General features: G+C 42.9%; 1 protein-coding gene across 1 annotated transcript; it reads left to right on the top strand.

Annotated features, from left to right (window-relative positions):
• On the top strand, nucleotides 1-27,829 carry itga4 (integrin alpha 4). Its single transcript, XM_036544781.1, has 28 exons — nucleotides 1-367; nucleotides 788-903; nucleotides 4,447-4,550; nucleotides 5,347-5,476; nucleotides 5,641-5,708; nucleotides 5,815-5,944; nucleotides 6,310-6,395; nucleotides 7,218-7,280; nucleotides 7,402-7,539; nucleotides 9,657-9,765; nucleotides 10,707-10,801; nucleotides 11,461-11,551; nucleotides 12,016-12,061; nucleotides 12,502-12,656; nucleotides 14,493-14,644; nucleotides 16,584-16,736; nucleotides 17,163-17,239; nucleotides 18,877-19,027; nucleotides 19,156-19,254; nucleotides 20,000-20,076; nucleotides 22,015-22,104; nucleotides 23,363-23,510; nucleotides 24,528-24,635; nucleotides 24,922-25,047; nucleotides 25,168-25,293; nucleotides 25,429-25,524; nucleotides 26,253-26,363; nucleotides 26,982-27,829. The coding sequence occupies exons 1-28, from the start codon at nucleotides 174-176 to the stop codon at nucleotides 27,099-27,101; spliced, it is 3,159 nt and encodes a 1,052-aa protein (XP_036400674.1). The 5' UTR covers nucleotides 1-173; the 3' UTR covers nucleotides 27,102-27,829.
• Nucleotides 27,830-27,944: the final 115 nt, after the last annotated feature.

Here is a 27,944-nt window from a genome sequence, read left to right as displayed (position 1 = left end):
CAGCGGAGCGCAGGTCGCGAATTGGGACTGTCCGTTTAGCGTTTGTAATATAAAACAAGTTGTGGTCGTGATAGAGTGAATTTTATTTATCAGGTTGTTTTCATTGCACATTGTACACTGTGCGCTCCACGTTTCTAAGTCTTGCAACTTGAAAAAGTTACGTTTTCAGAGATATGGACCGACACAAGCCGTGGGAACATAAGTGGCCCTTAAGCGCGTTGAAGCGTGCGTTCATGTGTTTCATTTATGCGTTCAGTTACACCGAGAGCTACAATTTGGATGTTGGTCATTCTCTTAATTTCACTGGACCCAGTGGTTCATTGTTTGGATATTCAGTTTTGCTTCACAAGCACGGAGCAGATACGTGGTACGTATTTATTTCACATTGAAACTGAACGACACTACAGCAATACAATGCAACGTGTGTGAGTGTTGTTTTTTTGTTTTTTTTTTGTGGGTGATGTGGACGGTATCCTTCTGATGATTTGGCTTTAAGTAAGACTTTTATCAAATTGCACATTCAGTTGAAGAGCACAGTAAAACTGCGGGCTTATCAGGCAGAGCGCAAAGCTCAGTTTACCCACAGCTCGAGAAGCGTGCTCAGCAAGTATGGTTTGATTTTATGTCTTAAGAAGTTTCCTTGTCCACCCATATGAGTATGCATTGTACTGCTAAAAGACACGATTGAAATTTAGCTGGAATTGTGTGCCATAATGGTTGACCTGCAACTATGTTGCGAAATACATCATTTTGCAAAGCTGAGAAGCACTTTTTTTGTTTGTTTTAGGGTGCTGGCAGGAGCGCCACTCGCAAACTCCAGCTTCGACAAGTCCACCAGCAGCCCTGGCAGAATTTTTAAGTGCAATATAACCAAGGCCACACACTGTGAAGAGATTGACATAGGTTAGTACTGACCGAAGCTTTTCAAACCTGCAGCTCAACGCTCCGAATAACTAATATGCTTGCTTTTAATGTTCGCTTTCATTCAGGTGTTTGTTTCTCTGTGGCAGCATTCCAAAATTTTAGTAAGAGGCTTGTCTGCCTCTTTGCCTGGAAAAGTACCATAGTCAATATCTAAGCTGTTTGTCCTTTAAAAACAAATAATTCCAGGAGACTCTGGTTTGTAGGTGAAATGTTATATGGCAGCAATATATTATTTAGCTCAGTTGGGGGTGAAGAATATCTCAGCACAGGGACAGCAACCATGCATAAATGACAATATGAAGATGTTATTCTCTCAAGGTTCAGTCTAAGGCTATATACCCTTAACCATTTACGGTAATAATGTGGGTCTTGGCTTTTGCAATTCTAAATTTGCATGCAGGTGACTGGTACACAGGTGTGCTGAAATCCTGTGTGTGACTGCCAGTCTTCAATACTGTGAACAGTCATGCCTGTAATCTGAAGTGTGTGTTGAATGCAGAAAGAAATAAAAGAAAGAAATTTAAAAGAAGCAGATTCATGTCATTACTCAGATAACCACTGTGGAAGATGTACCAATCAAACCAGTAACAACTCATAAGTGTCTGGAATTGTTGCATAGTAGTGATGTTCCTTTTAAAAACAGTTACAAACAATTTTGCCCACAGTTAAAATTCAGCTTAATTTTTTTACTTTAAGAGTAAAGGTTGTCGAATACAGCATTTTCATTGTGTTCGCTAGGGATAGAGACATGGCATGTCATAAATCTCTCGACTCTATTACAGATTAAAACCATTGGTAATTTTTCATATACAATGCTGTATTGTGAGACTGACTGAGATGAATCAATTTGACAGTCAGTGCATTTGAGTATAACAGTCTTGAAGATCAGATTTGGTTTTTTGGTTTTCTCAGAGCCATCTCCTGACCTCTCTGGCTCGTTTACCGAATTGAAGAATGCAATATGAAATTAACTGGCTACATACTGAAATGGCACATGGGTTTCAGCACAGTGGGTTGAACATTGCATGGTACATGTTTGTTTGGACAGGACTTTAGTGGAACCAAAAGGTTGCTTGTTCTGTTCCCAGATGGGGTCCTGTTGTACCCATATGAAAAGTACTCAACAGAATTGTCTCTGCAAACTTCCAGCTGTATAAATGAACAACCTAAAAGAATATAAGTTCTATAAATTGCTCTGCTGACAGATAGGCATGAAGTAGGATCGAGAACATGTGTTTAAACTGACTGAATTTTAAGAGGCAACATTAAAATGTCAGGGGAAAAAAAGGCTTACATGTTTAATGATAGACACCCCTACCTACTGTACAAGGTTCATATTGAGATTACATGCTGCATGGAATTGTTAATCACGTTCCATTCATTTATTTATTAAAGGAGAGGAATGGCAATAGGGCACTGGAATGCAATAGAAAGAAACACGGATGCATTCCCTGCAGTGACGCTTACTGTATGTACTGTATGTATATTGTCAGGGCACAGGCACGGACTCAAATGCAGACCAGACGTACTCAGGTTCCAAGCGGTTTTATTGAAGTCGCAGGACAGGTTCGTAATGGCAGAACAGGCAGGGTCAAAAATCAGAAAGGCAGTCCGAGGAAGGGCCAATGAGGAAGAGGGATCAAAAACAGGAACAGGCAGGGTCAAACCGGGCAGGCAGGCAGAACAGGCAACCAAAGCAGGGCAGCAGACAGGGATGAAGTCGGAGGTCAGGCGATAGACAGGACCGGACCGGACCAGACCGGACCAACACGATGAATAATCATGCGATTACGAAACAGATGAAACTGAGACAAACTGGCAACAAGACTGAGACAAGCAGGGTAAACATAGGGCTGGGCTGACGGGGAGATGGGAAGCAAGTGGGCAGGCAGGCAGGTGGAGGTGATCGGGAAATCAGGTGGGTGGGGACAGGGCGGAGAGCGGGGCAGGGCTGGGAACAGTAAACAAAAGCACATGGACCACATTGACAGACAGGGAGAACACCAAAACAACAGCTAGGGGACCGGAGTACTGACATACTGTATATACACTTATTGGACTTTCATCATCATTAGATTAGATTTCTTTATAGTTTCTTTACATAAGTTTCCTAACCTCAGGCTTGTGTGCCCATTTAGAAGTCACACCTTAAAAAAACACGCAGTCAACCCAGAAATATAACAAGGGCAGAAGCTCCACCCTGTCAGTCAGAAACAGTGTAAATTTCAGCGAAATCCATTTCAACGAAACATTCAGTAAAGATTCAGCAATAGATCTGAAAAATGATTCCACACAATTATAGGTGGAGAATAGACATGATTTCATTTGGTTATGAATTCAGACAAAATCCATATGATTAAAAACTTTGAGCTATATATGGTAATATATGACAATATATAATAAAATATATGGTTAGATATCCAGTTAATGTCAAGTGGAAAATGATCACTAACTTGTGCAAACTCTGCCATCTTAAAAGGCAACAAACACTCTACAAAGTTTCAAGAATTATGAAACTTAATTATGAATTTTTACCAACTGCACCTTTTCAGTTTCAGTAAGACCTTCCAGGTGTCCCTGGCAGAGCCCTTCTCTGCTCTGTGTTACCCCTTACTCACAATGTCTGTGGCTTCAGTTCTTAAGCAATTTAAATGAAGTTACCTTCTTTTCAGTATTCCTTGTCCTTACAATCAGACCCACGGTGTTATAAGATGTTACCAATATGACTGCCTTTTTTGGGAGATGTCACTCGGTCCTGAGTACTGCTGTCTTGTGGCTGTAGCTTGCTGGTTATGTCTGCCAGCATGGACTATTTCTTTCAGTATTCAGTACAGGTGCTCCTCCTTTGATTGACCTTTCATTAGGTCCTACCTCTTTGATGTGTTACTTATGAGACACAGTGAGGTTTTCAATGCTTGGTCAGGAGTTCAATGAGTAAGTGGATACTATAGTCAGTGTTTGAGTTCCCCGATGGTAAAATAATGGCTTTGGACAGGCACAACCAAATATCTGCACAGATGACAGCATGTGTGTTTTGCTGTGTTTTGCGTTGTTACAGCAATGCTGGCTGTCCTTATTCTTTGTTATATCCCCAGGGATGGAAATAACACTCCCAATGCACAGCGGTTTGTGGGATTTCAGGTTTTCAGGAAGCAGATCAGTGTGCTGAGTAGAAGTTGCCTGTCAGTAACCAGTACTGATTGACCTGGAATGGCTCAAACTGTTCTGCATCGGGAGTGTTTTTTTCTTACTGGTTATCTTGCACAGCTGACAATTATGGCATGGTGTCCGTTTATACAGCTGGGTATTTCCTGAGGCAATGTGGGTTATGTACTAGTGTGTGAGATTACAACATGAGTGGGCCGCCTGGGAATCAACCTAGCGACCTTTTGGGTCAGGAGCCCTTCTTCTTACGGCTACGCCACCCCGCTGCCCTCGGCAGATTTCGTTCCTGTGAATTTGCGTTTAGTCCTACCTCTTGGTCTTGTGAATGACAAAGTGCATGTTCCATTGGTGTTGCAGGTATCATGACAGACAAGAAATGTGGGAAGTACTGCCACGCTGAAACAGATAATCAGTGGCTGGGAGTGAGCCTCTCCCGGCAGATGCCTGATGGGCCTGTGCTGGTATGTATTCCAGTCTCCATACCTGTGCAGTTCGTCGATTCATCGTTCTCGGATTTGAATATCAGATCTGTACATCACTCCTTGCATTTGGCTTCATTCTATCCCCAAGGGCTATAGAGTCTAATCTGCCCTTTTACATATATTTACATAGCATGTATTCATTGCATAATTATGTACATACACATATTAATATACTATTAATGATTTTATTACATTACATTGAATTTGTTTTTGTGTTAATAAGGAACCCCTTTGTGCATATAGCACCAGTCAAAAGTTTTCTTTCTTTACCTTTACTATTTTCCACATTTTAGAATAATAGTGAAAACAGCAGAACTGTGAAACAGAACAAATAGAATTATCCAAAAAAGTGTCATAAATTAATTAATTAGATTCTTAGATTTTGGAAAGAAATTCATACATAGGCATTAACAATTTGTATTTGTCTAAGAAACAAACTTCAAGCATTTAAGCCTAAGTCTTGTTTCCCATTATCTTAATCAGGTGTGTCCAAACTTTTTACTGGTGCTGTAAGTCTGTTATTGGTATGCTACAGTATTCAGACTTCCCCATTTTAAGAGGTGTGAGGAACATATTCCCTGAAAATGGTGAGCACCCCCTGTATTTAAACCACCTTTGTTGCTGTGTTAAGCTGCATCCTTCAGAGAAAATGTGCTAAAGTGGCCCACTACGTTTTCAATCTTCAGTTGCCGGCTGATTGCTCCTGTCTGGGGATGAAATGGTGTTTGTCATAATCCTTGCAGTTGGTTTCACATTCTTTTTACCTCTGTTGCAGGCATGTGGACATCGTTGGAAAAACATCTACTACTCCATGCTGAATCAGGAATATAAGATGCCGCAAGGTGTATGCTACAGACTGGAGGCGGATTTGATCACGTTCAAGCGTTTCATTCCATGCTACAACGGTATGACTGGAAGTTAAGATTTTCAGAACACATCTTAAGAACCTGCTGTTGGTGCGACCCACCCACTTTCATCCGGAAATGACATAAATAAAATAAATCGTACTGTTACGTGCCGTTTCGTCTCGGTGATGAATTCGTGTTTCGGTGTTTCGCTTTGTTGGCAGACGACGTTCGGAAGTATGTGGACGACACTGGGGCCTGCCAGGCTGGAATATCCAGCTTCCTGATCGAGGTGTGTCTCGCCATCACTCCGCTGTGTTTACTGGTCCGACGGGGCTGTTTGATCGGCGTGCGACGGTTTTCACATCGCCTCTAACCGCCCTCTTTGTGTGTGACAGAACTTGATTGTGATGGGCGCTCCTGGGACTTCCTACTGGACCGGCAGCCTTTTGGTCTATGACACGTCAAAGAACAACTTATTGACCTTCTTGGATGAAAACAATGAAATTTTGTTCGGAGGTTATCTAGGTAAGTACATTTTCCCTGTGCATTCGTAACCTTTGAACAGTTAGCGCTGTCTTATCAAACTGGGAAACCACTTCCTGCTGTGGTAAAAATAACTGATTGCCAGCATTTCACTGAATCTGCATGATTGGAGCAGTGTCTTTTTTATTTTTTTTTTAAAAAAAGCTTCTTTGTCTAAAAATAATTCAGTCTGCATGTTCAGTTTTTGGTTTGATCTGAATTATGGCTGCCAACCTGCAAAATGTACATTTTTTTTTTTACCCTCCATGAAACACAGTTGCCGAAATATTTGTTTGCACCACCCCTATGTAATGTAATCGGAGCGGACTAAAATTTAATTTTGTGATGTTGCCTCCCCTCCCTGACAGGGTACTCTGTTGGTGCTGGTCACTTCCGTCGGCCAGACAGTGTGGAGCTGGTGGGCGGGGCTCCGCAGAGTGGGCAGACTGGTAAAGTAAGAGTTAATTCCCATTCCTGCAATTCCTGATCCCCTGTGGAGACATTAGAGAGGGCCGCCATTGCATTGAACACGCTGGGCCTTTGCTGCTTTTCATTTCATGCCATTTGTCCCGAAAAAGAAAAATGGAAGAGAAAGGAAAATGCTGTACTGGTGGCTTGCTCTGAATGCTGTCAGCACGCAGCAAAGCTGAGACACTCGCATTTACAATTCAGTAGAAGGGCTTTGCAAAATAGGTCTGCCTTTAAATTTACTGGTATCAAAATGAACCATTGGCTAGAAAAGAGTGAATTCACTTTTCTTGCTTTAACGGATATTCTGAAGTTCCTGCATGCATCAGATATACTGGTTTGGAACTTATTTCCAATTTAATAGAAATGTTAATGTCAAAGATTTGTTGGACCAGCTGTTACAGTTGTAACAATCTAGCAAAACAGTCCAATATAGTGCTTTGGTTTTAATGCGCCCCACACCTAACCTGTTTTTCCTCTGCTCAGAAAGGAGTGAGAATACCTTGACACCAAAACTTCAAAATTCAGGAGCAAAAGGGTCACATCCTTTATTTTACATCAGTAATTGTATTGGTCAATCAGAAATCACTCACTCATGACTAAAAAGTTGCATTCAGTTATGATGTTCCATTGATATGTTGCATCCACCTCAGGGACCAATCAGAGTCCAGGTGTTTACTGTTTAAAAACCAAGAGCAGTGTCTGTAGGTCAACAGATAGTGGGGTGTCTTGGATCTTAAAGTAAAATGAAACTGTATGTAATCCTTGTGAATTTTATGAATTTTATTGGTTCTTCTTCCTGGTCTAGGCACACATATTTGAGATTACAGGCGACAAACTCAAAATCATCTTTCTGGCCAGGGGGACCCAGGTGAGAAGCATTCACAGTAGAGAGCTTCTGTTTTTTATTTTTAATGATGTTTCATTGTTTATTTTTAATGATGTTTGTTTCTTGTGTAAAAATAACATGATGCATCCTTTCCCCTGTGCAGCTGGGCGCGTATTTCGGGGCGACCGTCTGTGCGGTTGACCTGAATTCCGATGGGCTATCTGACCTGCTGGTGGGGGCTCCAATGTACAGCACAGTACGAGAGGAAGGCCGTGTGCATGTGTACATAAACCGGGGAAATGTGAGTCCAGGCCTATTCACTGCTGCTGCAGCACACATTTCCCTCTAACGCTACTGTGTTACAGGCAGCAGTTCCAGAACTTTCTCAGAGTGGCTACAGCACAGGTGTTCCGCAAAACATAAGTGCAATTGTGTAGCAGGTTCAGAAGTTCTGGGGCGTTTTCAGAGCTTTTACAGTGTAGTTGTTACACGTGCAATGCTGCCATTCTGCTACATGGCCAGCAGTTACGGAAGTTTCTGAAAACAGCGCTCTTGTTTCACATACAGAAGGTCCATTCTGTTACACAGTTACCAGTTGCAGAGTTGTTTCCAAACTGTTACAAATAAACTGCTATGGAGGAAGATGTGGGAGAGACAGAGTGGTTTGGAACTGAACGGAACTGAACTATAACTCCAAATTATCTGGATGCGGTATCCAAGCAAGTGGTTGTTGGAGCCTGAACACATTTGCATAGTTGCATTTCCTTCTTTTCTAAACGTGTTCTATGGTACATGTGTTAATGCGATACGAGTGTGAGTTTGACAGCTGTTGGCAGTTTGACAGTCTTTTGATCTGTCAGTGGGTAGAAGGGTCTGAAATGATCCCTCGGTGATATTGTGAATTGTTATGCGATGTTATGCTCCAGATGTTGAATTTAAGAGAATGGATCACAGTGTGCCTGAAAGTGGGTGGATTTTAATAGCATTCTGCACTTCAGGCGAATATGAAGTTGTGTTTTCATTTCCAACCATGTTTTTATTGAATAACTTTGCATGTGAGTTAAAATGCATAGTCTTGGCTGTCCATCTTTGTGCAAACATACAGTAGGTCAGTAGCATGTCATTTAAAAATTGTCCGTGTGCTTCAAACATTGCCGATTACTAATATTTTCGAGCCTGAATGATTGAAAACCTTCATCGTTGTGACACAGTACAGGTCATATTGTGGCCCCAGTGTCATGAAGCTGAATGTGCTGTATAAAAAGGTTAATGGTGTCATCTCTATGGGCTGGATACGGGAATTCTCACATGTTGTCTGTATGTTCAAGCTCAGCAGTTTTTCTCTTCAAGGACTTCCTCCACGTTTAACACGCACGAGTCAAAGGGTGTGTCCATATGCAAAACTCAAGGCTGCCTTCTGTGGGTGTGAATTTTCATAAATAACTAGACGCACTTATTTGAATGTTGCCAATGTGATGCACGATGCAGTTTGCAGATAGAGAGTGCAGATAGTTTATACGCTACTCTGGTTTCCTCTGCACAATCAGGTGCTAGCACATAGCTAGCACCCTTCTGATGCTAGGATTGATCATGGCTTTAGTGAGCGTTTATTTTATGCTTTTAGCAGCATGCTAGCCTTGTGCTAAAAGTAGCCTCAAGTATCATTGGTGTCATGGTCATTGCCACAGGGGTGCACCAATTTATAGGGTGGTCTTGTGTCATTTTTGACATGCATTATATATTATGTAATATGTAACATTATATATTATGAACATATGTTTACATGAATAGTGTACATACAGTGTAGCTCAGATGTTGCTACGACATCCCTAAAGTTAAAAAATTTGGTGAATGTGAAACTGTAATGCAAACTGGTACAAGGTAAACAGCAGCACAGCTACTGTTTAAAGTAGAGTCAGCCATATGGAAGTTTTTTCCAGCGATAAAGTGCTTATAAGGAGAAAAAAAAGGTACGGGGAAAAACACTGAAGACCAGAACATTGTTTTCAAAGTCTACTCAGCCTAGTAGTGGGAAGGTAGCATTGCAGTCCTGTCGTGTTATCCTTCAGACATTGCTCAGCTGGGCAGCTTATTTTGTGGCCTGACATTTTTGTGTGAGTGCTTAGTAGTGACCAATAAAATCATCCGGTGAGCAAGCTTTGCCTGCTGATTCTATACATATATAGCAGAAGACAACGCAAACCCATCCACTGCCTATGTCCCAACACCACCGTTTCCATTGGAATGTGGAGGGCAGGAAGCTCTGCACCAGAAGACTCTAAATTACACAAACAATGAGTCTTTTTTCCCCTCTACATCTGCTAATCTGCTATGCTTTTATTCATATATGACACATTTTACAAGCATTTGGTCATGCTGATGAAAAAAAGAACAATCCTATGACTGTTTATCTTCCAGGCGAAAATGGAGGAGGCGAAGTTCGTATTGGTGGGGACTCAGTCCTACGCGGCGCGCTTTGGAGAGAGCATCACAGATCTGGACGACCTGGACGATGACGGCTACCCAGGTACAGCCACCTGAAAATCGAGCAGGTTTTACTCTTTGACGGATGTGTAGCGTGCAGTGATTGACGGGCTCTTGATTCCTTCATATAAAAGCGTGACAGATGCAGGAATGTAGAGCTGGCAGATTCCGGTACTGTGAGAGTATCACAGATTTGGGGGCAGGGGTGGGGTGGCGGGTTGGGGGGTGGCGGGTTGTGCACGTACAGAAATGTGAGGCTTCCAGGGCAGGAAGTGGGTGAAGTGACAGGATGTTCCCAGCTGTAGAGCGAGGCACACAGCCGCAATTCTTCTGTTGGGCTGTTGCGGCTATCGCAGGATGCAGGGTGGCTGGGGTGTTTCTCTCGGGAGCGGTTACTGGGAGGCCTGGGGTGAGGGCTTTGTGGTGAGGGGCTGAGGGTGTAAAGAGGCAAAACACACGAACACACAAACACAAACACAGGCCTGTTGACAAGGCTCATCGGTCGGTCAACCAATAAATGAAGCAATCAGTCAACCAATCAGTAAACCAATTAGTCAATTAAAAGATCAATCAATCACTGAACTATCAAATAACAGCCAATCAATCAACCTATTGACAAACCAATAAATGAATTAACAACTCAATCAATCAACAAACTATCAACTAGTCAAGCAGCCAGTTAACTAATCAATCAATCAAATCAAATTTGAGGCATTCAAATTTGAGTAAATACAATGCTTCTTTAACAGGAATCTGTTGTGGAGTGCTTTGCAGTAAGACTTGGAAAATTTATGAGCAGAGGATCACATAGTCACCGCGTGATGGAGGTCACAGGTGTGTGATAGGACAGGTGTGGCAGTTTGGGAGGGTCCACACACCTTTCTGGGTGTCATTTACAGGGAAGTCCTGCATCGTGCCGTGTTTCGCAGATGGAGCTTTTATTTCCTCCTATGTCTGTGACCCCCAGCTGTGAATGTGTTACAGATGTGGCCATCGGGGCCCCCCAGGAGGACGATCTGCGCGGGGCCATTTACATCTACAACGGGAGGAAGAAGGGCATCACTCAGACCTTCTCTCAGGTGCACCCCCTGCTGTTTCTGCCGAGAGGACAATGGGAGTCAAATGCCTTCTCCTGTCCCGTTCTTAGCGCTTCTAACCTCTGCCAGGCAATAATATGTCTCCTTATTTGTACCCTTCCCATCTCCCCCTTCTGTCCCCTTCCCAGCCCTCCACCATCCCATTGCCAGCTTATCCTTCTGTCTCCTTCCCAAATCCCCCCTTTACCCCCTTCCCAAAGCTCCCTCTATCCCCTTCCCGGCCCCCACCATCTCATTCCCAACTTCTGAGTCTGTCTCCGTCCCAGTTCTCCGGGCTGTCTCCCTCCCAGCGCCTCCCACCTGACCTGTGACAGTTGACTCCTTGTTTCTCTCACACTGGAGACAGTTCTGCAGGTAGACAGTGATGGAAAACAGAAGTCTGACGGGCTGCAGAGTACTGATTCTGTGGGCTGCCTTTTTCTGTGCTCCCAAGGAGCCATTTAAACAGAAAAATGTAACAAACCTGCATTTACAGAAATCTTTAGCGAAGAAGCTTTACTTCCAAATATAGAAATAATTACATCATTCAGATAACTGTCTGAAAACTGACATGTAAAGTAAAGTGGATGAGAAGAAAAATAGTTTTTTTCTGAGCATTAAAGGTCCATTAAAAGTGACCTGCCTGTGTTTGTTTTGGCCAGCGCATCACTGGAACTATTTTGGGTAACCCCTTCAAGATGTTCGGGCAGTCTGTATCTGGAGGTATCGACATCGATGGCAACGATTACCCAGGTAACGAACATTCTGACACTGTGGAGAAGTTGGAATTACAACATGCTGTGACATATCAGTGCTTTCTGCATCCCCAGTGGTCCAAAGACTGAAGATGAAAATGGTTGCTGGAATACTATTTATTACGTTTTCTAAAAGAATCTGTTGATAGTTGTGTTATGCCCTTTTTACTGTGGTGTGAGAACTTGACACACTGGCACAACTTTGCATTTTTGGTTGCAAGACATATGGAAAAAAGAACAAGGAAAATGCATATGAGTATACTGTGTGGTTGCCAGTGTTCATGCCAATGAATAACCTCCTAGTGAACAAGGACAAAGGCATATGAGTATACAGTATGGTTGCCAGATTTTGTGCCAATTAATAACCTGCTAGGGACCTCTTGCATAGCTGATAGGAGAGAGAGTGGAAAGTAAGTGATGTCGTCCATGCAGTGACATCCAGAAATGTGCCTCTGTCCACAGATGTGGCAGTGGGGGCCTTCCTCTCAGATTCAGTCGTGGTTCTGAGGTGAGTCTGCAGTGGGAAGTGGAGATATGCCATTCGCCTCTGTCCTAAAATTCAGAGAGTTCCTCAGCTCCTGAACCCAGAATCCAGCTTGACTAATATTTCTGTGTAGGGGTTCTTGTGCTTGAAAGGGTCCTCAACTCAATGAAGTTTGATGCCTGTCAATGAAACTGCATGCACAATTCCTCTAATCTGATTTTGTTATGTGGTTAAAAATGTAACAGTGAACCCTAACTTTTTAGGGGTTAAGAGTATGTGAGTGGGGCCCTCTCTGAGCTCTGTGAGGAAGGTGATTGACTGATGTGGTCCCCTTACTTCTGATTGGACGCAAGCAGAGGTTGTTATGCAAGCCTTCACGAGTGCAGATGTAAAAGCGAGCGTTAGCTTTTACTTTAGACAGTGACCGTGCCGTAGGTGTCACTCGGTCTCCTCTCCTCCAATAGGACGAGGGCGGTGGTCATCGTGGAGCCCTTCATATTCCTCCCTCCCAATGTGAATCGCAGCCAGCTGCTCTGCTCGGAGAACGGCCAGCCCGCCGTCTGTATCGACGCCGTAGTGTGCTTCATGGTCCAGAGCCGAAGGATCTCCGGAAGGATAGGTAAAGCACCATCATTATCACCACCCTGTTCTCTGTAGCGGCGATTCTACATTTCAGCAGTGTGGCATTGTGGTAAGGAGCACAGTCTGGGTTTGGTCATAGATGGAATGCTGTCATACCTGTGAGTGAGCTACTTAACCCGAAATTGCATCAATAAATATACAGCCACTTGCCATATAAGCTGTCTAAGTCAGTGTGGGTAAGACGGGCTGTTAAGATGTGGTGTAATACAATTGCATATATACAGGTTGTGCACTGTTTTTTTTAACTATTTCAAATGTCAAACTCCATATTTTAAGGCACAGAACTCTTAAGGAGTCAATGTTGTATTGCTGACCTATTGCTGAGTATTTAAACCTAGGATTAAATCAGCCCATGCAAACAGTTAAAGCTTCTTCAGTTTGTTTCCTCACCCAAGAGGATGTAAAACGACTCAAGCAGAAATGTGCTGTTTCGTTCTCTTGATAGAAATATCATTAGATTTGCAGTGTCATTAGAAGCAGAACATTTCTGGCCTTTTATCTCGTGCCACCCCTTGAATAGTTTGGATCGATATCGCTATGCATCTGTTCAGAGAGCAGTGCAAAACTACAGAGAGTGCGAAACGGTAACGGTACTTACATTTTATGTAGGTTTGTTATCTTTTCCCTGCATGTACAAAAGTGTAACCATCTGTAAAATGGGCATTAAACTTAAATTTCAGTGATTGTATTAAACACTGAGATCCACCGCTACCTGTGTTTGTGTCAGGGTTTTTTGGAGGGCTTACAGCTTGCTTATTATGGCGCGTTGCCGTTTTGATCAGATCTTTTGACAGATCTTTTCATCTCTTTGACAGAAGCAATAAAGGGGGCATTAATCTTAAATTTCCGCGATTTTATTAAACTCGGAGATGCGCCGCTATGCTGTCGACGTCTCGGGGCGTTTATTTGGGTGGTTTACGGTTCATTTAAGCAGGATAGCGGATTTAGCATTTGTAGCTTTCCCTGCCCTTGACACTGTTACCGGGGAGTTAGCGAGGGCTACATGGCTATTAAAGACTGACACAGGGTAAAGCTACATTCAGATGCTAATGCAGCGGTGCACTGAAGAAGCTCATCACAGAAGTGTTGTAAATCATCATCAACCTTTACTTTTTATGAGGAAGTCACACTGAGCTTATAATCTTTTTCACAAGTAAGACCTAGCCAAGAAAGGCCAATAAGGCAGCTGACATAATTAAAAAAGAACAAAACATACGTACACATAAATTACAACAAACAAACATTATATCACATACAGAGATGACATAGTGATTAAAGGTCAGAAACTATTTAAAGCATGTGCAGCATTCAGTAAGCGTATTTGTTAATAATTTAAATGTAGTTACAGAAACCAAGTTTGAGTTTAGTGTGAAGATTGTTCCAGGAGGGCCATAACAAGCTATACCAGATATTCACCTCCCTGGGTATCACATTCAAAGATCTGTCTCTGCCATCATTGAAGCTATAAGTCCTCATATTCACTGATTCATTATGAAAGCAGGACTTCTTTAATGGTATGGTGGAAATTGCATTTGGTAGAGCGTGATCAGTTTCAAGCCAAGTTCATTTAGAAGCTTTTCTTTTTCATCCTGACACTAATTTAAGCCGTAACTTTTCTCACTACATACATTTTCAGTGTTTCTTATATTTATGCTTCTACTTCTACTTACACTTATGCAAGTCCTGACAAACTCATTCATGAATAATCAGTTTTCTCTAGCCTAGAGTGATGGGGGCAGCAGCACTTCAATTAGCAATTCCCAGTAATCAGGTGACTTTTGTGACCCCCCCCCCCCCCCCCCCCCCCAAACAGCACTGCTGTATAACCTGACCACGGATGTACACCACATAGAGAGCACCTCTCGTTTTTACTTCCTGGGGAACGAAACCTCCAACACCACAACAGGACACGTCAAGACCAAACCCAGGGAGCTCACCTGTGTCACCCACAAAGCCTTCATGCGGGTGAGTGGCCCGCAAGAACGCGCCTACCCTGGGGGTCAGGGCGGGTGGGGGGTGGGAGTGGTGGGCTGATTCATAAGGTTAATTCATAAAGCGCAAGCTCATACAGGCTAAGGCTAACAAGCAAAAACGGAGAAGTTCAGAAAAGCAAATCACTTTTTCTGAAGGAGACATGACAGATCAGGGTGTGTGTGTGTGTGTGTGGGTGTGTGTGGGTGTGAGATTGGGAGTGTGTGTGTGTGTGTGTGTGTGAGTGGGAGTGTGTGTGTGTGTGTGTGTGTGTGTGTGAGTGGGAGTGTGGGTGTGAGATTGGGAGTGTGTGTGTGAGTGGGAGTGTGTGTGTGAGTGGGAGTGTGTGTGTGTGTGTGTGTGAGTGGGAGTGTGTGTGTGTGTGTGTGTGAGTGGGAGTGTGTGTGTGTGTGTGAGTGGGAGTGTGTGTGTGTGTGTGAGTGGGAGTGTGTGTATGTGTGTGAGATTGGGAGTGTCCGTGTGTGTGTGTGTGTGTGTGTGTGTGTGTGTGTGGGTGTGAGATTGCGAGTGTGTGTGTGTGGGTGCGTGTGAGATTGGGAGTGTTCGTGTGTGTGCGTGTGTGTGAGATTGTGTGTGTATGTATGTGTGTGAGATTGGGAGTGTTCGTGTGTGTGCGTGTGTGTGAGATTGTGTGTGTGTGTTCTCCCTATGTTGGCCTCTTCCTCTTCCTCTCGTCCTCATGCACGTATGTGGAAACGCCTCCTCACTTCTCTAGCTGTGACAGGCCTCAGTGCGCAGTAATCTCACTGCCGATGAGCACTCGTGACGGTTTTGCATGTTGCGCGACACCGCTGCTGCCGAACTGGTCTGAAACCGAACCCAAAATGCATGGAGCCCTTGAAGCATGACTAATAAAGAGGAGCTTTTTTTAGAAAACACGGTGAGGGGGGAAGAGGCAGCACTGCACTCACAGAACACTCTGTTCCCTAATTATGACTAAATGCATATGAATCATATCACACTGCTTATTGCACTGTAGAATTACTCTTGCTCCTTTCAGTAAAGAGCTGGAGGGAGCAGTCCAGAACCACAGAGCATCTTAGTGTGCATTTTTACTTTTGTGGTGCAGCAGATAATGTAACTGTGGTCAGGTTATCTCTGAAAAACATTTAGCAACTGTTCAGAAGGAATAATGGCGATTAGGTCCAAGTCGTGAATTGCAAATGCTTGTGCTTGGACTCTCTGTTTAGATTCTTTGAAAACTGTTGTGATTTTGTCTGGGTCGGCCCACCGCCGGACTGATCCCAGCTGCGCACGGTTTCCCGGTTCTGACGACCTTGGTCGGTGTGAAGGGCGAGCCTTGGGCTGTTGCAGCCAGCCACGTCCACCCCGTGCTGGAAGTGTAAGCGGGTCCTTGGGACTGCGACCGTGGCCAAAGTCCAGCTGTTTTACCGGGACGCGGTAACATTGTGCGGGTCAAACATCGCTCCGCCATCCAAATGCGGCCCAGGGGAGCGGGTCCGGCTTGACCCCGCGGTTGGGACCTGCTCTACCAGAACATTTCCGCCATTAACTCTAACCATGGTGACAGAAACCAGGGTCTGAGAGCTGGAGCCGCGAAGGCTAAAAATACCTTTCATCTAATAGGCCTTTAATTTGTTCAGCACGACTGTTATTGCAATCATTATACAAAAGGTAACATGATAGTAACATTTTATTGTGGTGGTGATGCTGCTTCTCATGATGACAATGATGATGATTATTATTATTATTATTATTATTATTATTATTATTATCATCACCATCATCATTATCATCATCATGTTAATAAGGCTACTATTTCCTGACACAAGAATTATCTCTGAGAGAAAAACAACATGAATACAGGCTTTGCAGTAAATTTTAATGTGCCAGTTGACACAGCCTAGACCAATGCTTATTGCTCATGTGTTTGCGTGGCCTCCCCTGGCAGCGGGACGTGCGCGATATCTTCACCCCGATCCAGTTTGAGATGCAGTATGAGCTGGGGGAGCACAGTGTGGGCGAGGAGGTCTCCCAGAGGTTCCCCGCCCTGAAGCCCGTACTGCAGCAGCGGGAGGAGGACAGCATCGGGGTGGTCAACAGGGTGCGTGTGCACGCCGCTCTGCTGGTGTCACAATGACTGCAGATACCGTTGCTTAGGGATGCACGCTGATCACAATCTTTCAGACTGTTCTCTGGCAGCTTTGGCATTTGCTGTGGAAGACATTAACACCAGCCAAATGCCCCACCCCTTGATTAGAATGGCATTAAAGTGATTTATTGAAGGAGATCCCCACAGTGTTGTAGAATGTAACACCTGGCTGTGTCTGGACTTAACTGAGGTTGGGGAGCAATTGAAGCATGACTTGGATGTTACTGAGTGACTGGTAAAGTCACTGTTTGAAGTAATGCTAAATGGAAACCGTCATCCGTAGACAAAATAAACATTTGACTCCTGAATTATTGCATCTCTGTACCTGTGTTTATTCTGGCAGTTATCACACTTTATGCTTTTTCTACTTACCCACAGACGGAGTTTGCCCGCTACTGTGCCTGGGTCAACTGTTCTACGAACCTGCAGGTTTTCGCACGTCTAGAATTGCCACAGTACGTACCGCTTTTTCAGTCCCCTCTCCTTCTTCTGTTCATGTTAACACACATAGTGAACAAGTGAAATGCAGAGATCTCTGTGAAGTGCACCCAGGAGGGAAAGGGTAAATAGGAAAAGGACAGATAAAGGATAAAAGGCAAAAGATAAGAGCCGATCACTACAAGTGACCAGATACTTGTCACCTACTTAATGCTCAAGATAATTTATCATGGAGAATTTAACATCGGAATGAACACCAGTTAGAAGACCTCCCGTGTTCCGGAACACCAGATGGAAGATGGGAGGTCTTTTGTTGTTCAGTCTGATTTTGAATTCCGGCTAGCGATAACCATGGAAGAGGTGTACCTGAGTGAACCTCTTCCAGTGAGCTCTCTGTGACCCTTCTCTATGTGTCACGGAGCCACCGTCTGTGCGATGGGACTGTGGTTATGACACCTCGCTGATCAGTGTGGAAGGAAGGGGAGTCGGTGTGGAAGGGTGTGGTGGTTGCAGTGTGCATCATGATGACAGAATAGCACACAGACACACCAGAAGCTGACGCCTCTTTTCTGTGTACGCATGGTTGTTTATTTGTTGCTTTCAGGCTGTGTTTCGGGGAAGGACAATACCAGGTGCATTTCTTCTCGCCTGAGTCAGATTTTTGTCAGGCTCAGGCTCTGGTTGAATAGTTTTCGTTTCTTTTTTGATTTTATTTTAATTTGTAAAATAGTAGTTGATCTAAGAAATTTTCTTGTCTTTTTTATCATTCTGATCCTATTATTTCACACTTACAAGAAAAAAATGTCTGGATAAATGCCACATTGGAAATGTAGGACCCAGCATTTTCCCCTTGGAATATGAAGTGTCATTTGAGTTTGCTTCTGTTGTGTGTATTGTGTGTGTGTGTGTGTGTGCATGCATGTGGGCATGCATTTAATGTAAACTAATTATTGAATCCCCTTCTTCGCTTTGCTTGTTATGCCAGATCTGATTATTCGTAAGGCGTGGGTGCGTGTGTGTGTGCGTGTGTGTGTGCGTGTGTGTGTGCGTGTGCGTGTGTGTGTGTGTGTGTGAGAGAGAGACAGAGAGAGAGCAAAGGAATACTGCAGTCTTGTCACTCTCCCAGATGCGCACCTGGTGCTCTGAGCTGAGAAACACCAGGCTGGTGAGCCTGCCATCCTGGTGCCATGGAAATACTGGCAGTAGTGAACACAGGTTCACGGTCCCTCTTGAAGGCAACGCCACCAAGAAAGCAGCCCTTTGGTTCATTGGCATTGCTGCCTTTTAGATGTGAAAACAATCGTTCTGCGGCAGAGTTTGCATTTTATGTTCTTTCCACGGGGGTTACCTTGAAAGCCTGTCTCTTCTCAACCCGTTGGATCTTGTCTAGATGCCAGCTTTCCTCCCCGAAGGTGCACTGTGACTGATGCTCTGTGAGACAGCCAGGAGATTACAGACGTGGCTGTGTCTAAGAGTGGCTGTTGCTCCCTGCTGTTCCCGCTGAGGCCTTCTGAGCCATTTTGCAAAGGAAGTCAAATGTCCTTTTTAAAAAAAAAAAAAAAAAAAAAACGATTTGCAGAATCTGGGAGGTTTTTTTTAAGTCCAAGTGCCGTCAATCATAACAGAAGTGGTGCAGACCCAGCTCTATTCGTAGGTCCTACAATGGCATGGCGTACTTCGCCCTGGGGGAGGGGAAGACCATCAAGCTGCACGTGACGCTGGTGAACGATGGGGACGACGCCTTCCTCACCACCCTGCAAGTGAGGTTCCCCAGCAACCTGTACTTCATCAAGGTGGAGGACGCGGTAAGCAGCCTCACAGTGCACCCCTGACTGGAATCATGCTATCCCTGTGCTGGATGTGCATTTCTCCAGAGACGGACTAGGTAGGGATGTGATTGCATGCAAAACATGTCTGACGGGTGTTATTTCAGGAAGAGAAGCACGTGAGCTGTGAGCTTACAGAGGAAGATGTGGACACGATGAGACTCAACTGCAGTGTTGGATATCTGTTCATCAACTCTCTGGCAAAGGTATGCTCCTTTCTCACAATATGGCAGCTTCATGACCGAGCTGTCTGACTTGGCATTTGTCTGGGGATGGCTCACAAACTATTGTCTGTTTTAGGATTATTCATCTCCCAAACCAAAGTTTGCCTTCAGCATAGTAGTGGTGGTTGTCACATTGTGTTTTCATATCAGAATCATGTAGCTCACATGATATCAGGATGGGCTTGTGGGTTCATCTGCAAAAATACAGATGAATTCCTACAATTGTAGGAATAACATTGCAGCTATGTACAGCTATGCGGAAATTAACTTGGTGCATGTGACTAGTTTTCCTAAACCCAGTGAAAGTCACCCATTGGTATGGACCACTTGCTAGGTGCTCCTTGACATTCCTTCTGTTTAAATTTTTAGGAACATGCGGAAGCCTTCTAGACTGAATAAAATTGTAACAATGTTTCTTCAATCTAATAATTAGTATTATGAGGTTGTAATAATTAGTATTATGAAGCAAAAAATATTTGTCATATCATTATAAAATGCCTTTGTTTTCTTCTTTGAAAGACATTCTAAGACAGATTTTGACTTATTGACTCGCCTATACCAAAACTAAAACTACAAAACTCCATTGATTTAAACAGAGCTACTTCTCTTGCAGCTTGCCGGTGGAGAGATCACAGTCTGCTTGAAACCTACTTTACAGATGCTAGTTGGCGCTGTGATGTAACTCAAAACTCAGGCCATTTTCTCTCTCACTCTCTCTCTGCCTCAGCACGCTGTCACCTTTCTCCTGGATGTGAACCAGAGCAGCAATCCTGGGGATCTCCACATCACACTCAACACGACCTGGTAAACACCCTCCTCCTGCTCTATACAGGATATTACACTGCCATTTCCTGTGGCACTGTCAGCTGGGAGAGAGTATAAAGGTCCATCTGTAACTGCTTCAGTAATGAGGTGGACTCTCTGCAGTCAGTTACTTAAGCAGAAAAGTCAACATTTTATTGGGTTCATGGGAGACAACAGCTATGTTGTCAGCTATGGTATGTTATATGTCTGGTACCCAATGGTGTAGGGTGCGTGTAAACATACTGTTCAGTGAGTTGAGTCATTTCACTCAAGACCTGCAGGTGCCATCTTTGGTCACACTTAATTACTTTCTGTGGCACTGTGAGTACTCTCTCACTGTGACATTCAATTTAAAACTGCTCTTATCAGACTGCCCAAGCTCTTCTTGGGACTCCACCATGATTGAACCAGTTGCAAATCATTTGCTGTAAATATTAATTTGACTTTATTTACTGCTGCCTTGTGGCACAAAAGGCATCTTTCCCAGAATTCCCAAGGAAAATTTTTCCTAAGTTACCATGCACTCCTGTTTATTCTAAATGTGTGATCACCAGTTGCAATTTATTTCTTGCTGGTGAAAATTCAGTACATACCAGAGTTTAGCTCTCACTAGTGGAGAATATTTTCCAGTTTTCCTTGAGGATTTCCTTAACTGTCGTGACAGGATAAAAGTACAGCATGCTTCATGTCCTCTTCTGTGAAGCTATTTTTGGCCTTTGATTGGCTTAAGGATACACCTGGAGTGTGGTTATGCTAAGGTTTCACTATCATAACTCTCTTTCTCAAACAACAACATGGCTGCATCCAGTCAGAATTACTATTAAGTATGTTTTCAGGTTAAACACGGGTCCTCCCTCATTATTAACAAACAGCCTGTCAATTTCATGGTAAATGCAGCATTTTCTGATCTCTTTGAAGGTTTTAATGCCCACAAAAACTTTATCAACAAAAATGACTGACCATGGAGTGTGTATTAGGGTGTGCATTAGCAAAGACACGGTGTCTTGATGCGCATGCCAGCATTTTGAACAACCAGAATGAAAGATGAAAAACAGATGTGAAGGCTATATAGTGATTTGCTATTAATAATTTACTTATTACCAATGCTGGGAACTGCAGTCTATAGAAAACACCTGGAGGAAATGCTTTTTATGTCCTTATACATCATCTCACGCGTGCCCTCGTATCCTGTAAACTGCACACCTGACAGCGGCAGTCTCAGTCTGTATTGGGAGTGAATTTATTTAGTATTTTTGAACCAAATTGCTTTTTTTTCAAAGACACAGCTGTTTTAGGTTTTGTCTTCAGTTTGAGCAGTGCTGACAAGCCAAGATTATTTTCTGTTATTGACGCCCACCAGTAGTATGCAGTGCACAATAATATGTGTTTTATTTTTCACGATTTTAGTAATAACAATTACTATTATAACATGTTAAACACTGTTAAAGCCTACACCAGAGTTTTCACAATGCCTAGGACAGTGAAACGGATTACAGGTTTATGGTCAACTATCTCAATTGGTGTTTTTACAAGGAGATCCTTTTTCCCCTTGTTTGCTTGCTTCAGTTTTCAGAGAAAAAAATATTTTGAACAATATATTAAATTTGTATGACCTTATATCTGATTCAAAAATAAATCTGTATCTGCTAGTGGCCTACTTGGAAGACCTTTGCAGAAAACCAGAGGTCCACTGACCACACCTTGAGAGCCACTGATTTTTGAAGATAAATTCAGAGAAGGATTTCATTTTAAATGAGTGTGTGTTGTGTGTTCAAAAAAGGCATTCACTAGATTTTTTTTCAGTTACCTCATTTAAGCTAAGGCCTCAGCTGATCTTTGTGTTAGAATATGCATGTTAAGCTTTGTATAGCTTTGCTCCTCCATATTAAAGTGATGTGCATATTTGTGTGTTAATTTTTGTCATGCTTTCTTTTTCAGTCAGAGCTATGAAAATGAAGACCTTCTCTATGATAACTTTGCCAGTGTAACGTTACCGTTGAGATATGGTGCCAAACTAACTGTCCATGGGTAAGCTTTTTAATCCTACAAATATAATGTCGATACCCTGTCTTTGATTTGCTAATGTAGTTCTATCCAGAACAAAATTAGCCGATTGGATTTGTTGAGCTATTAGGTGTTCTTAACTCTGAACTAGAAAAACAACATAATTCAATAGAGCATTCAAGCATAATGATTACAATCCATTATAAACTTTTTCACACCTGCAAAATTGCAACTTTCCAAAAATATTTTATGCATTTGCAAAATGTACATTGGTATTCAACCGTATAGTGACACACGTACTTATGAGCTCTTTAACACTCTCCTATTCTAAATTCAACACCAAGCATTACAAAATCAATCAAGTGACAAAAGAAGAGATTATGCAAATGCTGAAAGTAATTGTTTAACTTTAAATGTCACCTCAAAAAAAGTATTCCAAAGGAAAGGATGTCATTATTTCTGCCAGCCTGATAAAAAAGATTTGTTTTTAACAGTTACTAATTAACTACATTATTAATTAACTACATGGTCATCTGAATTTTCTAGCTGCAGCACCATGATAAGTGGCTAATTGTATGTGAATGGTTATTGATTAGCTTAATGTTTTACATTTTAGTGAAAAGTAGTGTTGCTATGTACTCGAATTGAGAAAAATATGTAGCTGCAAAGTGCCATAGTTGCCAGTTGTGTAAATTTGACGATCTCACTGTGTGGGAACAAAAGGATGACACTATTAGAAGCCAGCTGCCCGAAACTCTACCCCAGAGGGGTAGGGCGTCTGTGGCGCTGCACACCATGGGCTTCCATTCTTGATTCCATTAGATCTGCAACTCTTCATTTCTGCATGCAAAAACGGGAAGTATTTCAGAAAAAAAACAAGGAAACATTTCGGCCCGTAAATATGGAGTGAATGGCTTTTATTTGTGACTCAAGAGACAATCTAAACGGCGCTCGGTATAATGCTCCGGTATGAATTTTGATCCCTCGTGCCCCTAAAAGATACTGCCAAACAACTTTAGTGAGCAGAGCAGAAGCATTTTAAGATGATGTTGCCAAAAAGAGGAGTATTTTGCCGTATTGTTTGAGGCTACATCAGCTGTGTCCACCATAGCAGTTCTGTCTCCTTTGCTCCGTGACTTCTGTGTGTGGTTGCGGAATTTCCTCTTCACTACATGGAACCAGCGACGCCATGCACTTTTACATGGAAATAAGTTTGCAGCCTCTGGTGTGCGAGACCCGCTCCGTAACCTGTACGCTACCTGTGTGCCACCCTTACCCGCAGGTTTGTTTCTCCGCCCACGTTCATGCTAGAAAACGCAGCGTGGGCGGCGCGGTTTCCAGAGTGGGACAGTAGCGGAGCAGTGAATCGTGATCCTGAAAAACAGAAGAACGACGACTGCTTCACGGAGAAGTTCAATTTCACCTACAGGGTAAGCCTGAACAAGCCTTCGAAAAATTCCCCGTGCCTGCCCACAGCAACGCATTCCCTGTTATTATCATTATTAAATCAAGCACAAAGCTTCTTACTGTTTTATGTAAACACTCAGTAATTACCACTGAGTGTGATGAGCTTACCATATGATTACCCTACAGTTTCAGAGGAATTACTTGAGATAAGTATCAGTTAAAAGGTAGTTTCCCTGTACATATATTATCAACTGTATTTGTGTTACCAAGTAATTACTCATGTTTCATTACAGTGTCTTATATATTTAGCAGTAGGTTAATGTACTTTCCTGATAAATAGTACAAAATTAAGTGCTGCCATTATTAGTATTCCTATACTTACTATCCATATCAAAGAATTATTCATGTCTCAACATATTTAGACAAACACCCTGGCTGGAATCACAATATGCTACTGTTATCTCAGTGTAATCTCTCTCCGCTTCTCAGTTTGCGGTTCTTCATTCATGCCCATAACCCGTGTCTTACATTTTCAGGAAAAATGTAGTGAATTCATAATATCAATAAGCATCTTACTGACAGTTTATGAAAGACAAACGAAATGAAAACATGACAACAACATGAGATAATGAGTTAGAACATAAGAAAATGAGTTGCTTAAGGTATCAGCATGCATCCTTTTCATTGAATATGCAATAAAATATATTGTGATTATCATGAACATAGCACAGCTGAAGGGAAATAACTAAGTTTATTATTATTTATTAAATATTATTATTGTTGATGTTCATAACGATAATATCCACTCTGTGATTCCCTCCAACTTATTCAATATTCACCTTCCCACCTACAGCAGAGTAAATTTGTCCTACAGCTGCAAGTATCCAACTGGGACCAGTTTCAGTGCAGGGCTCTAGTTTCAATGGCTCTTAGAAGTGCAAAGCATCATGGTTGCAAATACCGTTTACTGAAATTGCGGAGCGATGTGTAAAGTGCCGTCTGAGCTGGCCATAGAATGAATTTGCCTTCTGTGTTTGCAGGTTGTGAATATCGGGCCCAGCAAAGCTCTAGGTGTCAAAGCTGAAATGGATATTCCAGAAACGCTAACACCATATCCGTACAGATTGCTCAATATTTTGGATGTGCAGGTATGGAAGACTGTTGGTTACATAATACATTTAATGCTTGTTTTTAATGTAAGCTGTCATATAAGATGGCAATCCTGAATAAAATGTAAATTAAATGTTTCCCAAGCATTGGTTTATATACTTGATAGTAAAAAAACAGATCTACTTTGTTTTCATCCAGCTACAAAATGCTCGTTTGTTAGTTGTTCAAATTTAAATGGTGCTCCTAACATTTCTGATGATTTGTGTGTGCGTGCGTGCGTACGTGTGTGCGTGCGTGTGTGCTTGTGTGTGTGTTCTCTTGCAGACTTCTGTTGGGAACTGTTCAATTCAAAATTTCAATAACGAGCTTATCAACGACTGCGACGTGCCAACACCCGGCTACTTTGAGGATGTGCTGTTTGTTTTCTCAAATAGGACCAGACGACGGATGGTAAGCGCTGTCTTCGGGCAGATATGATCATATCCATCAGACAGACCAGCCGTTACCACAAGCTTGGCTGCGTATTTGCCAATGAATCCAAATGAGTCGGGTGTCCTTTGCCTTCCTCAGTACTGCATAGATGGAGATGAGCTGTGTGCGCACGTGACGTGTCACTTTGGGGACCTGGACATCGGGACGGAGGCCACCGTTTGGATTGAGGTGGAGCTCAACCCCACGGTGCTGCAGATCAGCCCGGTAAGGGGCTGGGGGGAGGGGGAGCAGAAGTTGAGGGTCCGCTTCGGGATCCGAATGTGCCCATGAACACAGTCAGTTTCGCGTTTAATCTCTGTGCATGATATGAGTGAGCATGACATGAATCTTGTCTCTCAGGGGAGGCAGCCCATAATGGCGATAGAGAGTGTGGCTGGGACATCACTCCGAGAGGACCCGTATATCCTGGATCTAACGCAGTCCCCCTTTGCAACAGTAAGTGTTATCTGAAGGGGCCCACACAGGGAGTGAGCTGAAGGTGGCATGTTGTACACTGCACTGTCCCTGTATGTCCACAGCTTTCAGTAAGACCCATAGTGGAAGCTGAGGCCTTTGGACTGCTCTTGATCAGCCTTGATACAGTTCCAGTTACATTGATCCAGTGCTAGTTACACTGAAAACCAAAATTGGCAAAATGACAAGCCTAGCTGGGCTGAATAGGCCAACAGCAAGCATTATACATCTTATACTCACTGGAGTTGTTAGCTTGGCCGGGTAGTCCCCTGGCAATTCTCAGGCAAAACTAAAACATTGTAGTGTCTCCAGGTACAACAAACAGGAAACACACACACATGTTTACCAAGTGCTGGGCAGAAACAAGTGTATCAGAAAGAACTTAACTTTTGCACACACTGTCTGCTTCTGAAAACACTTTATTTGAGCAGTTTTAGTGTATTAAAATCAGCTGCGTAAAACAAGCAGTGTGTTTTACACAGCGCAGACATGAAATTCTTACATTGTTCTGGGGTACATTACAGTCTCAATGGGTACATTACAGTCTGAATGTGTACACTACAGTCTGAATGGGTACACTACAGTCTGAATGGGTACATTACAGTCTGAATGGGCCCTGTTTTGTTGCTTGAAGGCAGTAAACAGTATAAGAGCAACTCGTGGCATCACTTTTTAACGCTGTTATTTGTGGTGATCTCCAAACGCCACAGGCTTGTCTTGAGGGCCACTACATCCAGATGAAGAACAGGTTAGTTGTTCTCACGGCCAGCATAGTGTTCGGATTTGCAGTCCTCGGGGGGCTTATCTGGTGTCTGCAGAAGGTAAGTGTCCCTGCTCATGATTTTTACATTAAAAGCTGCTTTAGGGAAGACTGTAGCCATTTCACAGCGATCCAGGAGACTTGAGTGGGGATTTGATTGAGGTTTAATGAAATTTTAAAAGGGGTGAATAAAGTGACCAGCAGAGGCTACTTCAGTCTGAGTTCTGTCATTAGGAAAAAAAGGGCATAGATGCCAGTAAAAGATAAATTGCACTCTGACACTGTTTTGCAGTTATTCATGTGTGGAGTAAGTTTACCAGGACGCATAATGCAAGCAGACGCCATTGCAGTGCTGATGAGGGTTGCTACAGGGCTAGATGAACTGTAGACTGCAGGCAGTATGATGAGTCTGGATGGGCTGATTCTTGTCACTAAACTGCTTGTGTTCAGTTCCTACTGGAATCATTTGCCTGGTCTAGTAACCATCCGTCAGTTCTCTGCAGAAAAAAGCACTATGTAGCTGAATGCCGTGAGGACTTCAGTGGTGTGACATACCTCTATAAAACGTAGTTCATTGTTTATTGCAAAGAAGACACTTGGCATTTGGATGATGATGCACAGTATATTAACAGTTTCATGTGTCGATGATGAACTACAAGCTGTGTTTCCTCCATCACAGTGTGGATTCTTTAAGAGATCGTCGCTCGAACTTTTTGAACGAAGACCCAGCTGGACCTACGAACCCACGTTTTGTGAAGTCTTAGAGGAGGATCATTTTCCTGATCATGAAGAGTTTTGATATCCACAAAGATCCAGAGAAAGCACAAAGAACGCACGTGTGGACACTGAGGGAAGAGCAGATCTGCTGGACCTTCTGAAGTGCAGGGTAAAAACAGTGAAATGCAGAGCGTGGACATTTTCCCCAACAACCACTGCCATCTACTATAAAACAGCACATGCTCGAAACAGCAGTTTTCGCTCCTCTGACTGAAGGCAGATTTTTTTCTGACAATAAGTTTGTTTTTCTTTTGGCCTGTTAAAGGGACACATAGGCTCTTAATGTTTTCATAAAAAAACATTAAGAGGTTTGCTAGTTGCAGGTTTGCTGGTAGAAGTGATGGTTACCGACATTACATATGAAATGCCATCCTTGCAAGAGGCTGTTGCTGGATGCAATGCCGTACCTCTGTCACAATGACGAAACCAGTTAAGACAACTGTAAAATTCTGCAGCCAGACACAATGCAAAAAAAAAAAAAAACAAAAACAAAAGCTTATTTTTCTCACAAATTTATCTCACCACACAGGATTTGTCCACAAAATGCACAAAGACCTCAGACCTAATCACACTGGAGTTTTCTGTCTGCTCCACGAATGAGATGCACTTTACCTGTTGAGCTGGAACACACAGAACTCAGCTATCACCTCTTGAAGGGATTCGATGTTTTACCTCATGAAACATCAAGATGGTGTTAAATTGGGTTCTGTAACTTAGGAATTTCATATTTAGATATTAACGCACATAATTGCCCACTGTAAAAAAAAGTGCACTATGTATAAAAATGTGTGTGTGTGTGTATGTGTGTGTGTGTGTGTGTGCACCTATATATATATACATATACTATAAATATCTGTTAACATGG

The sequence above is a fragment of the Megalops cyprinoides genome, chromosome 14, assembly GCF_013368585.1.
Source record: "Megalops cyprinoides isolate fMegCyp1 chromosome 14, fMegCyp1.pri, whole genome shotgun sequence".
In the NCBI taxonomy this organism is placed as follows: Eukaryota; Metazoa; Chordata; class Actinopteri; order Elopiformes; family Megalopidae; genus Megalops; species Megalops cyprinoides.
Note: the sequence above shows the minus strand (reverse complement) of the source record. Positions and strands in the feature narration are given on the sequence as shown.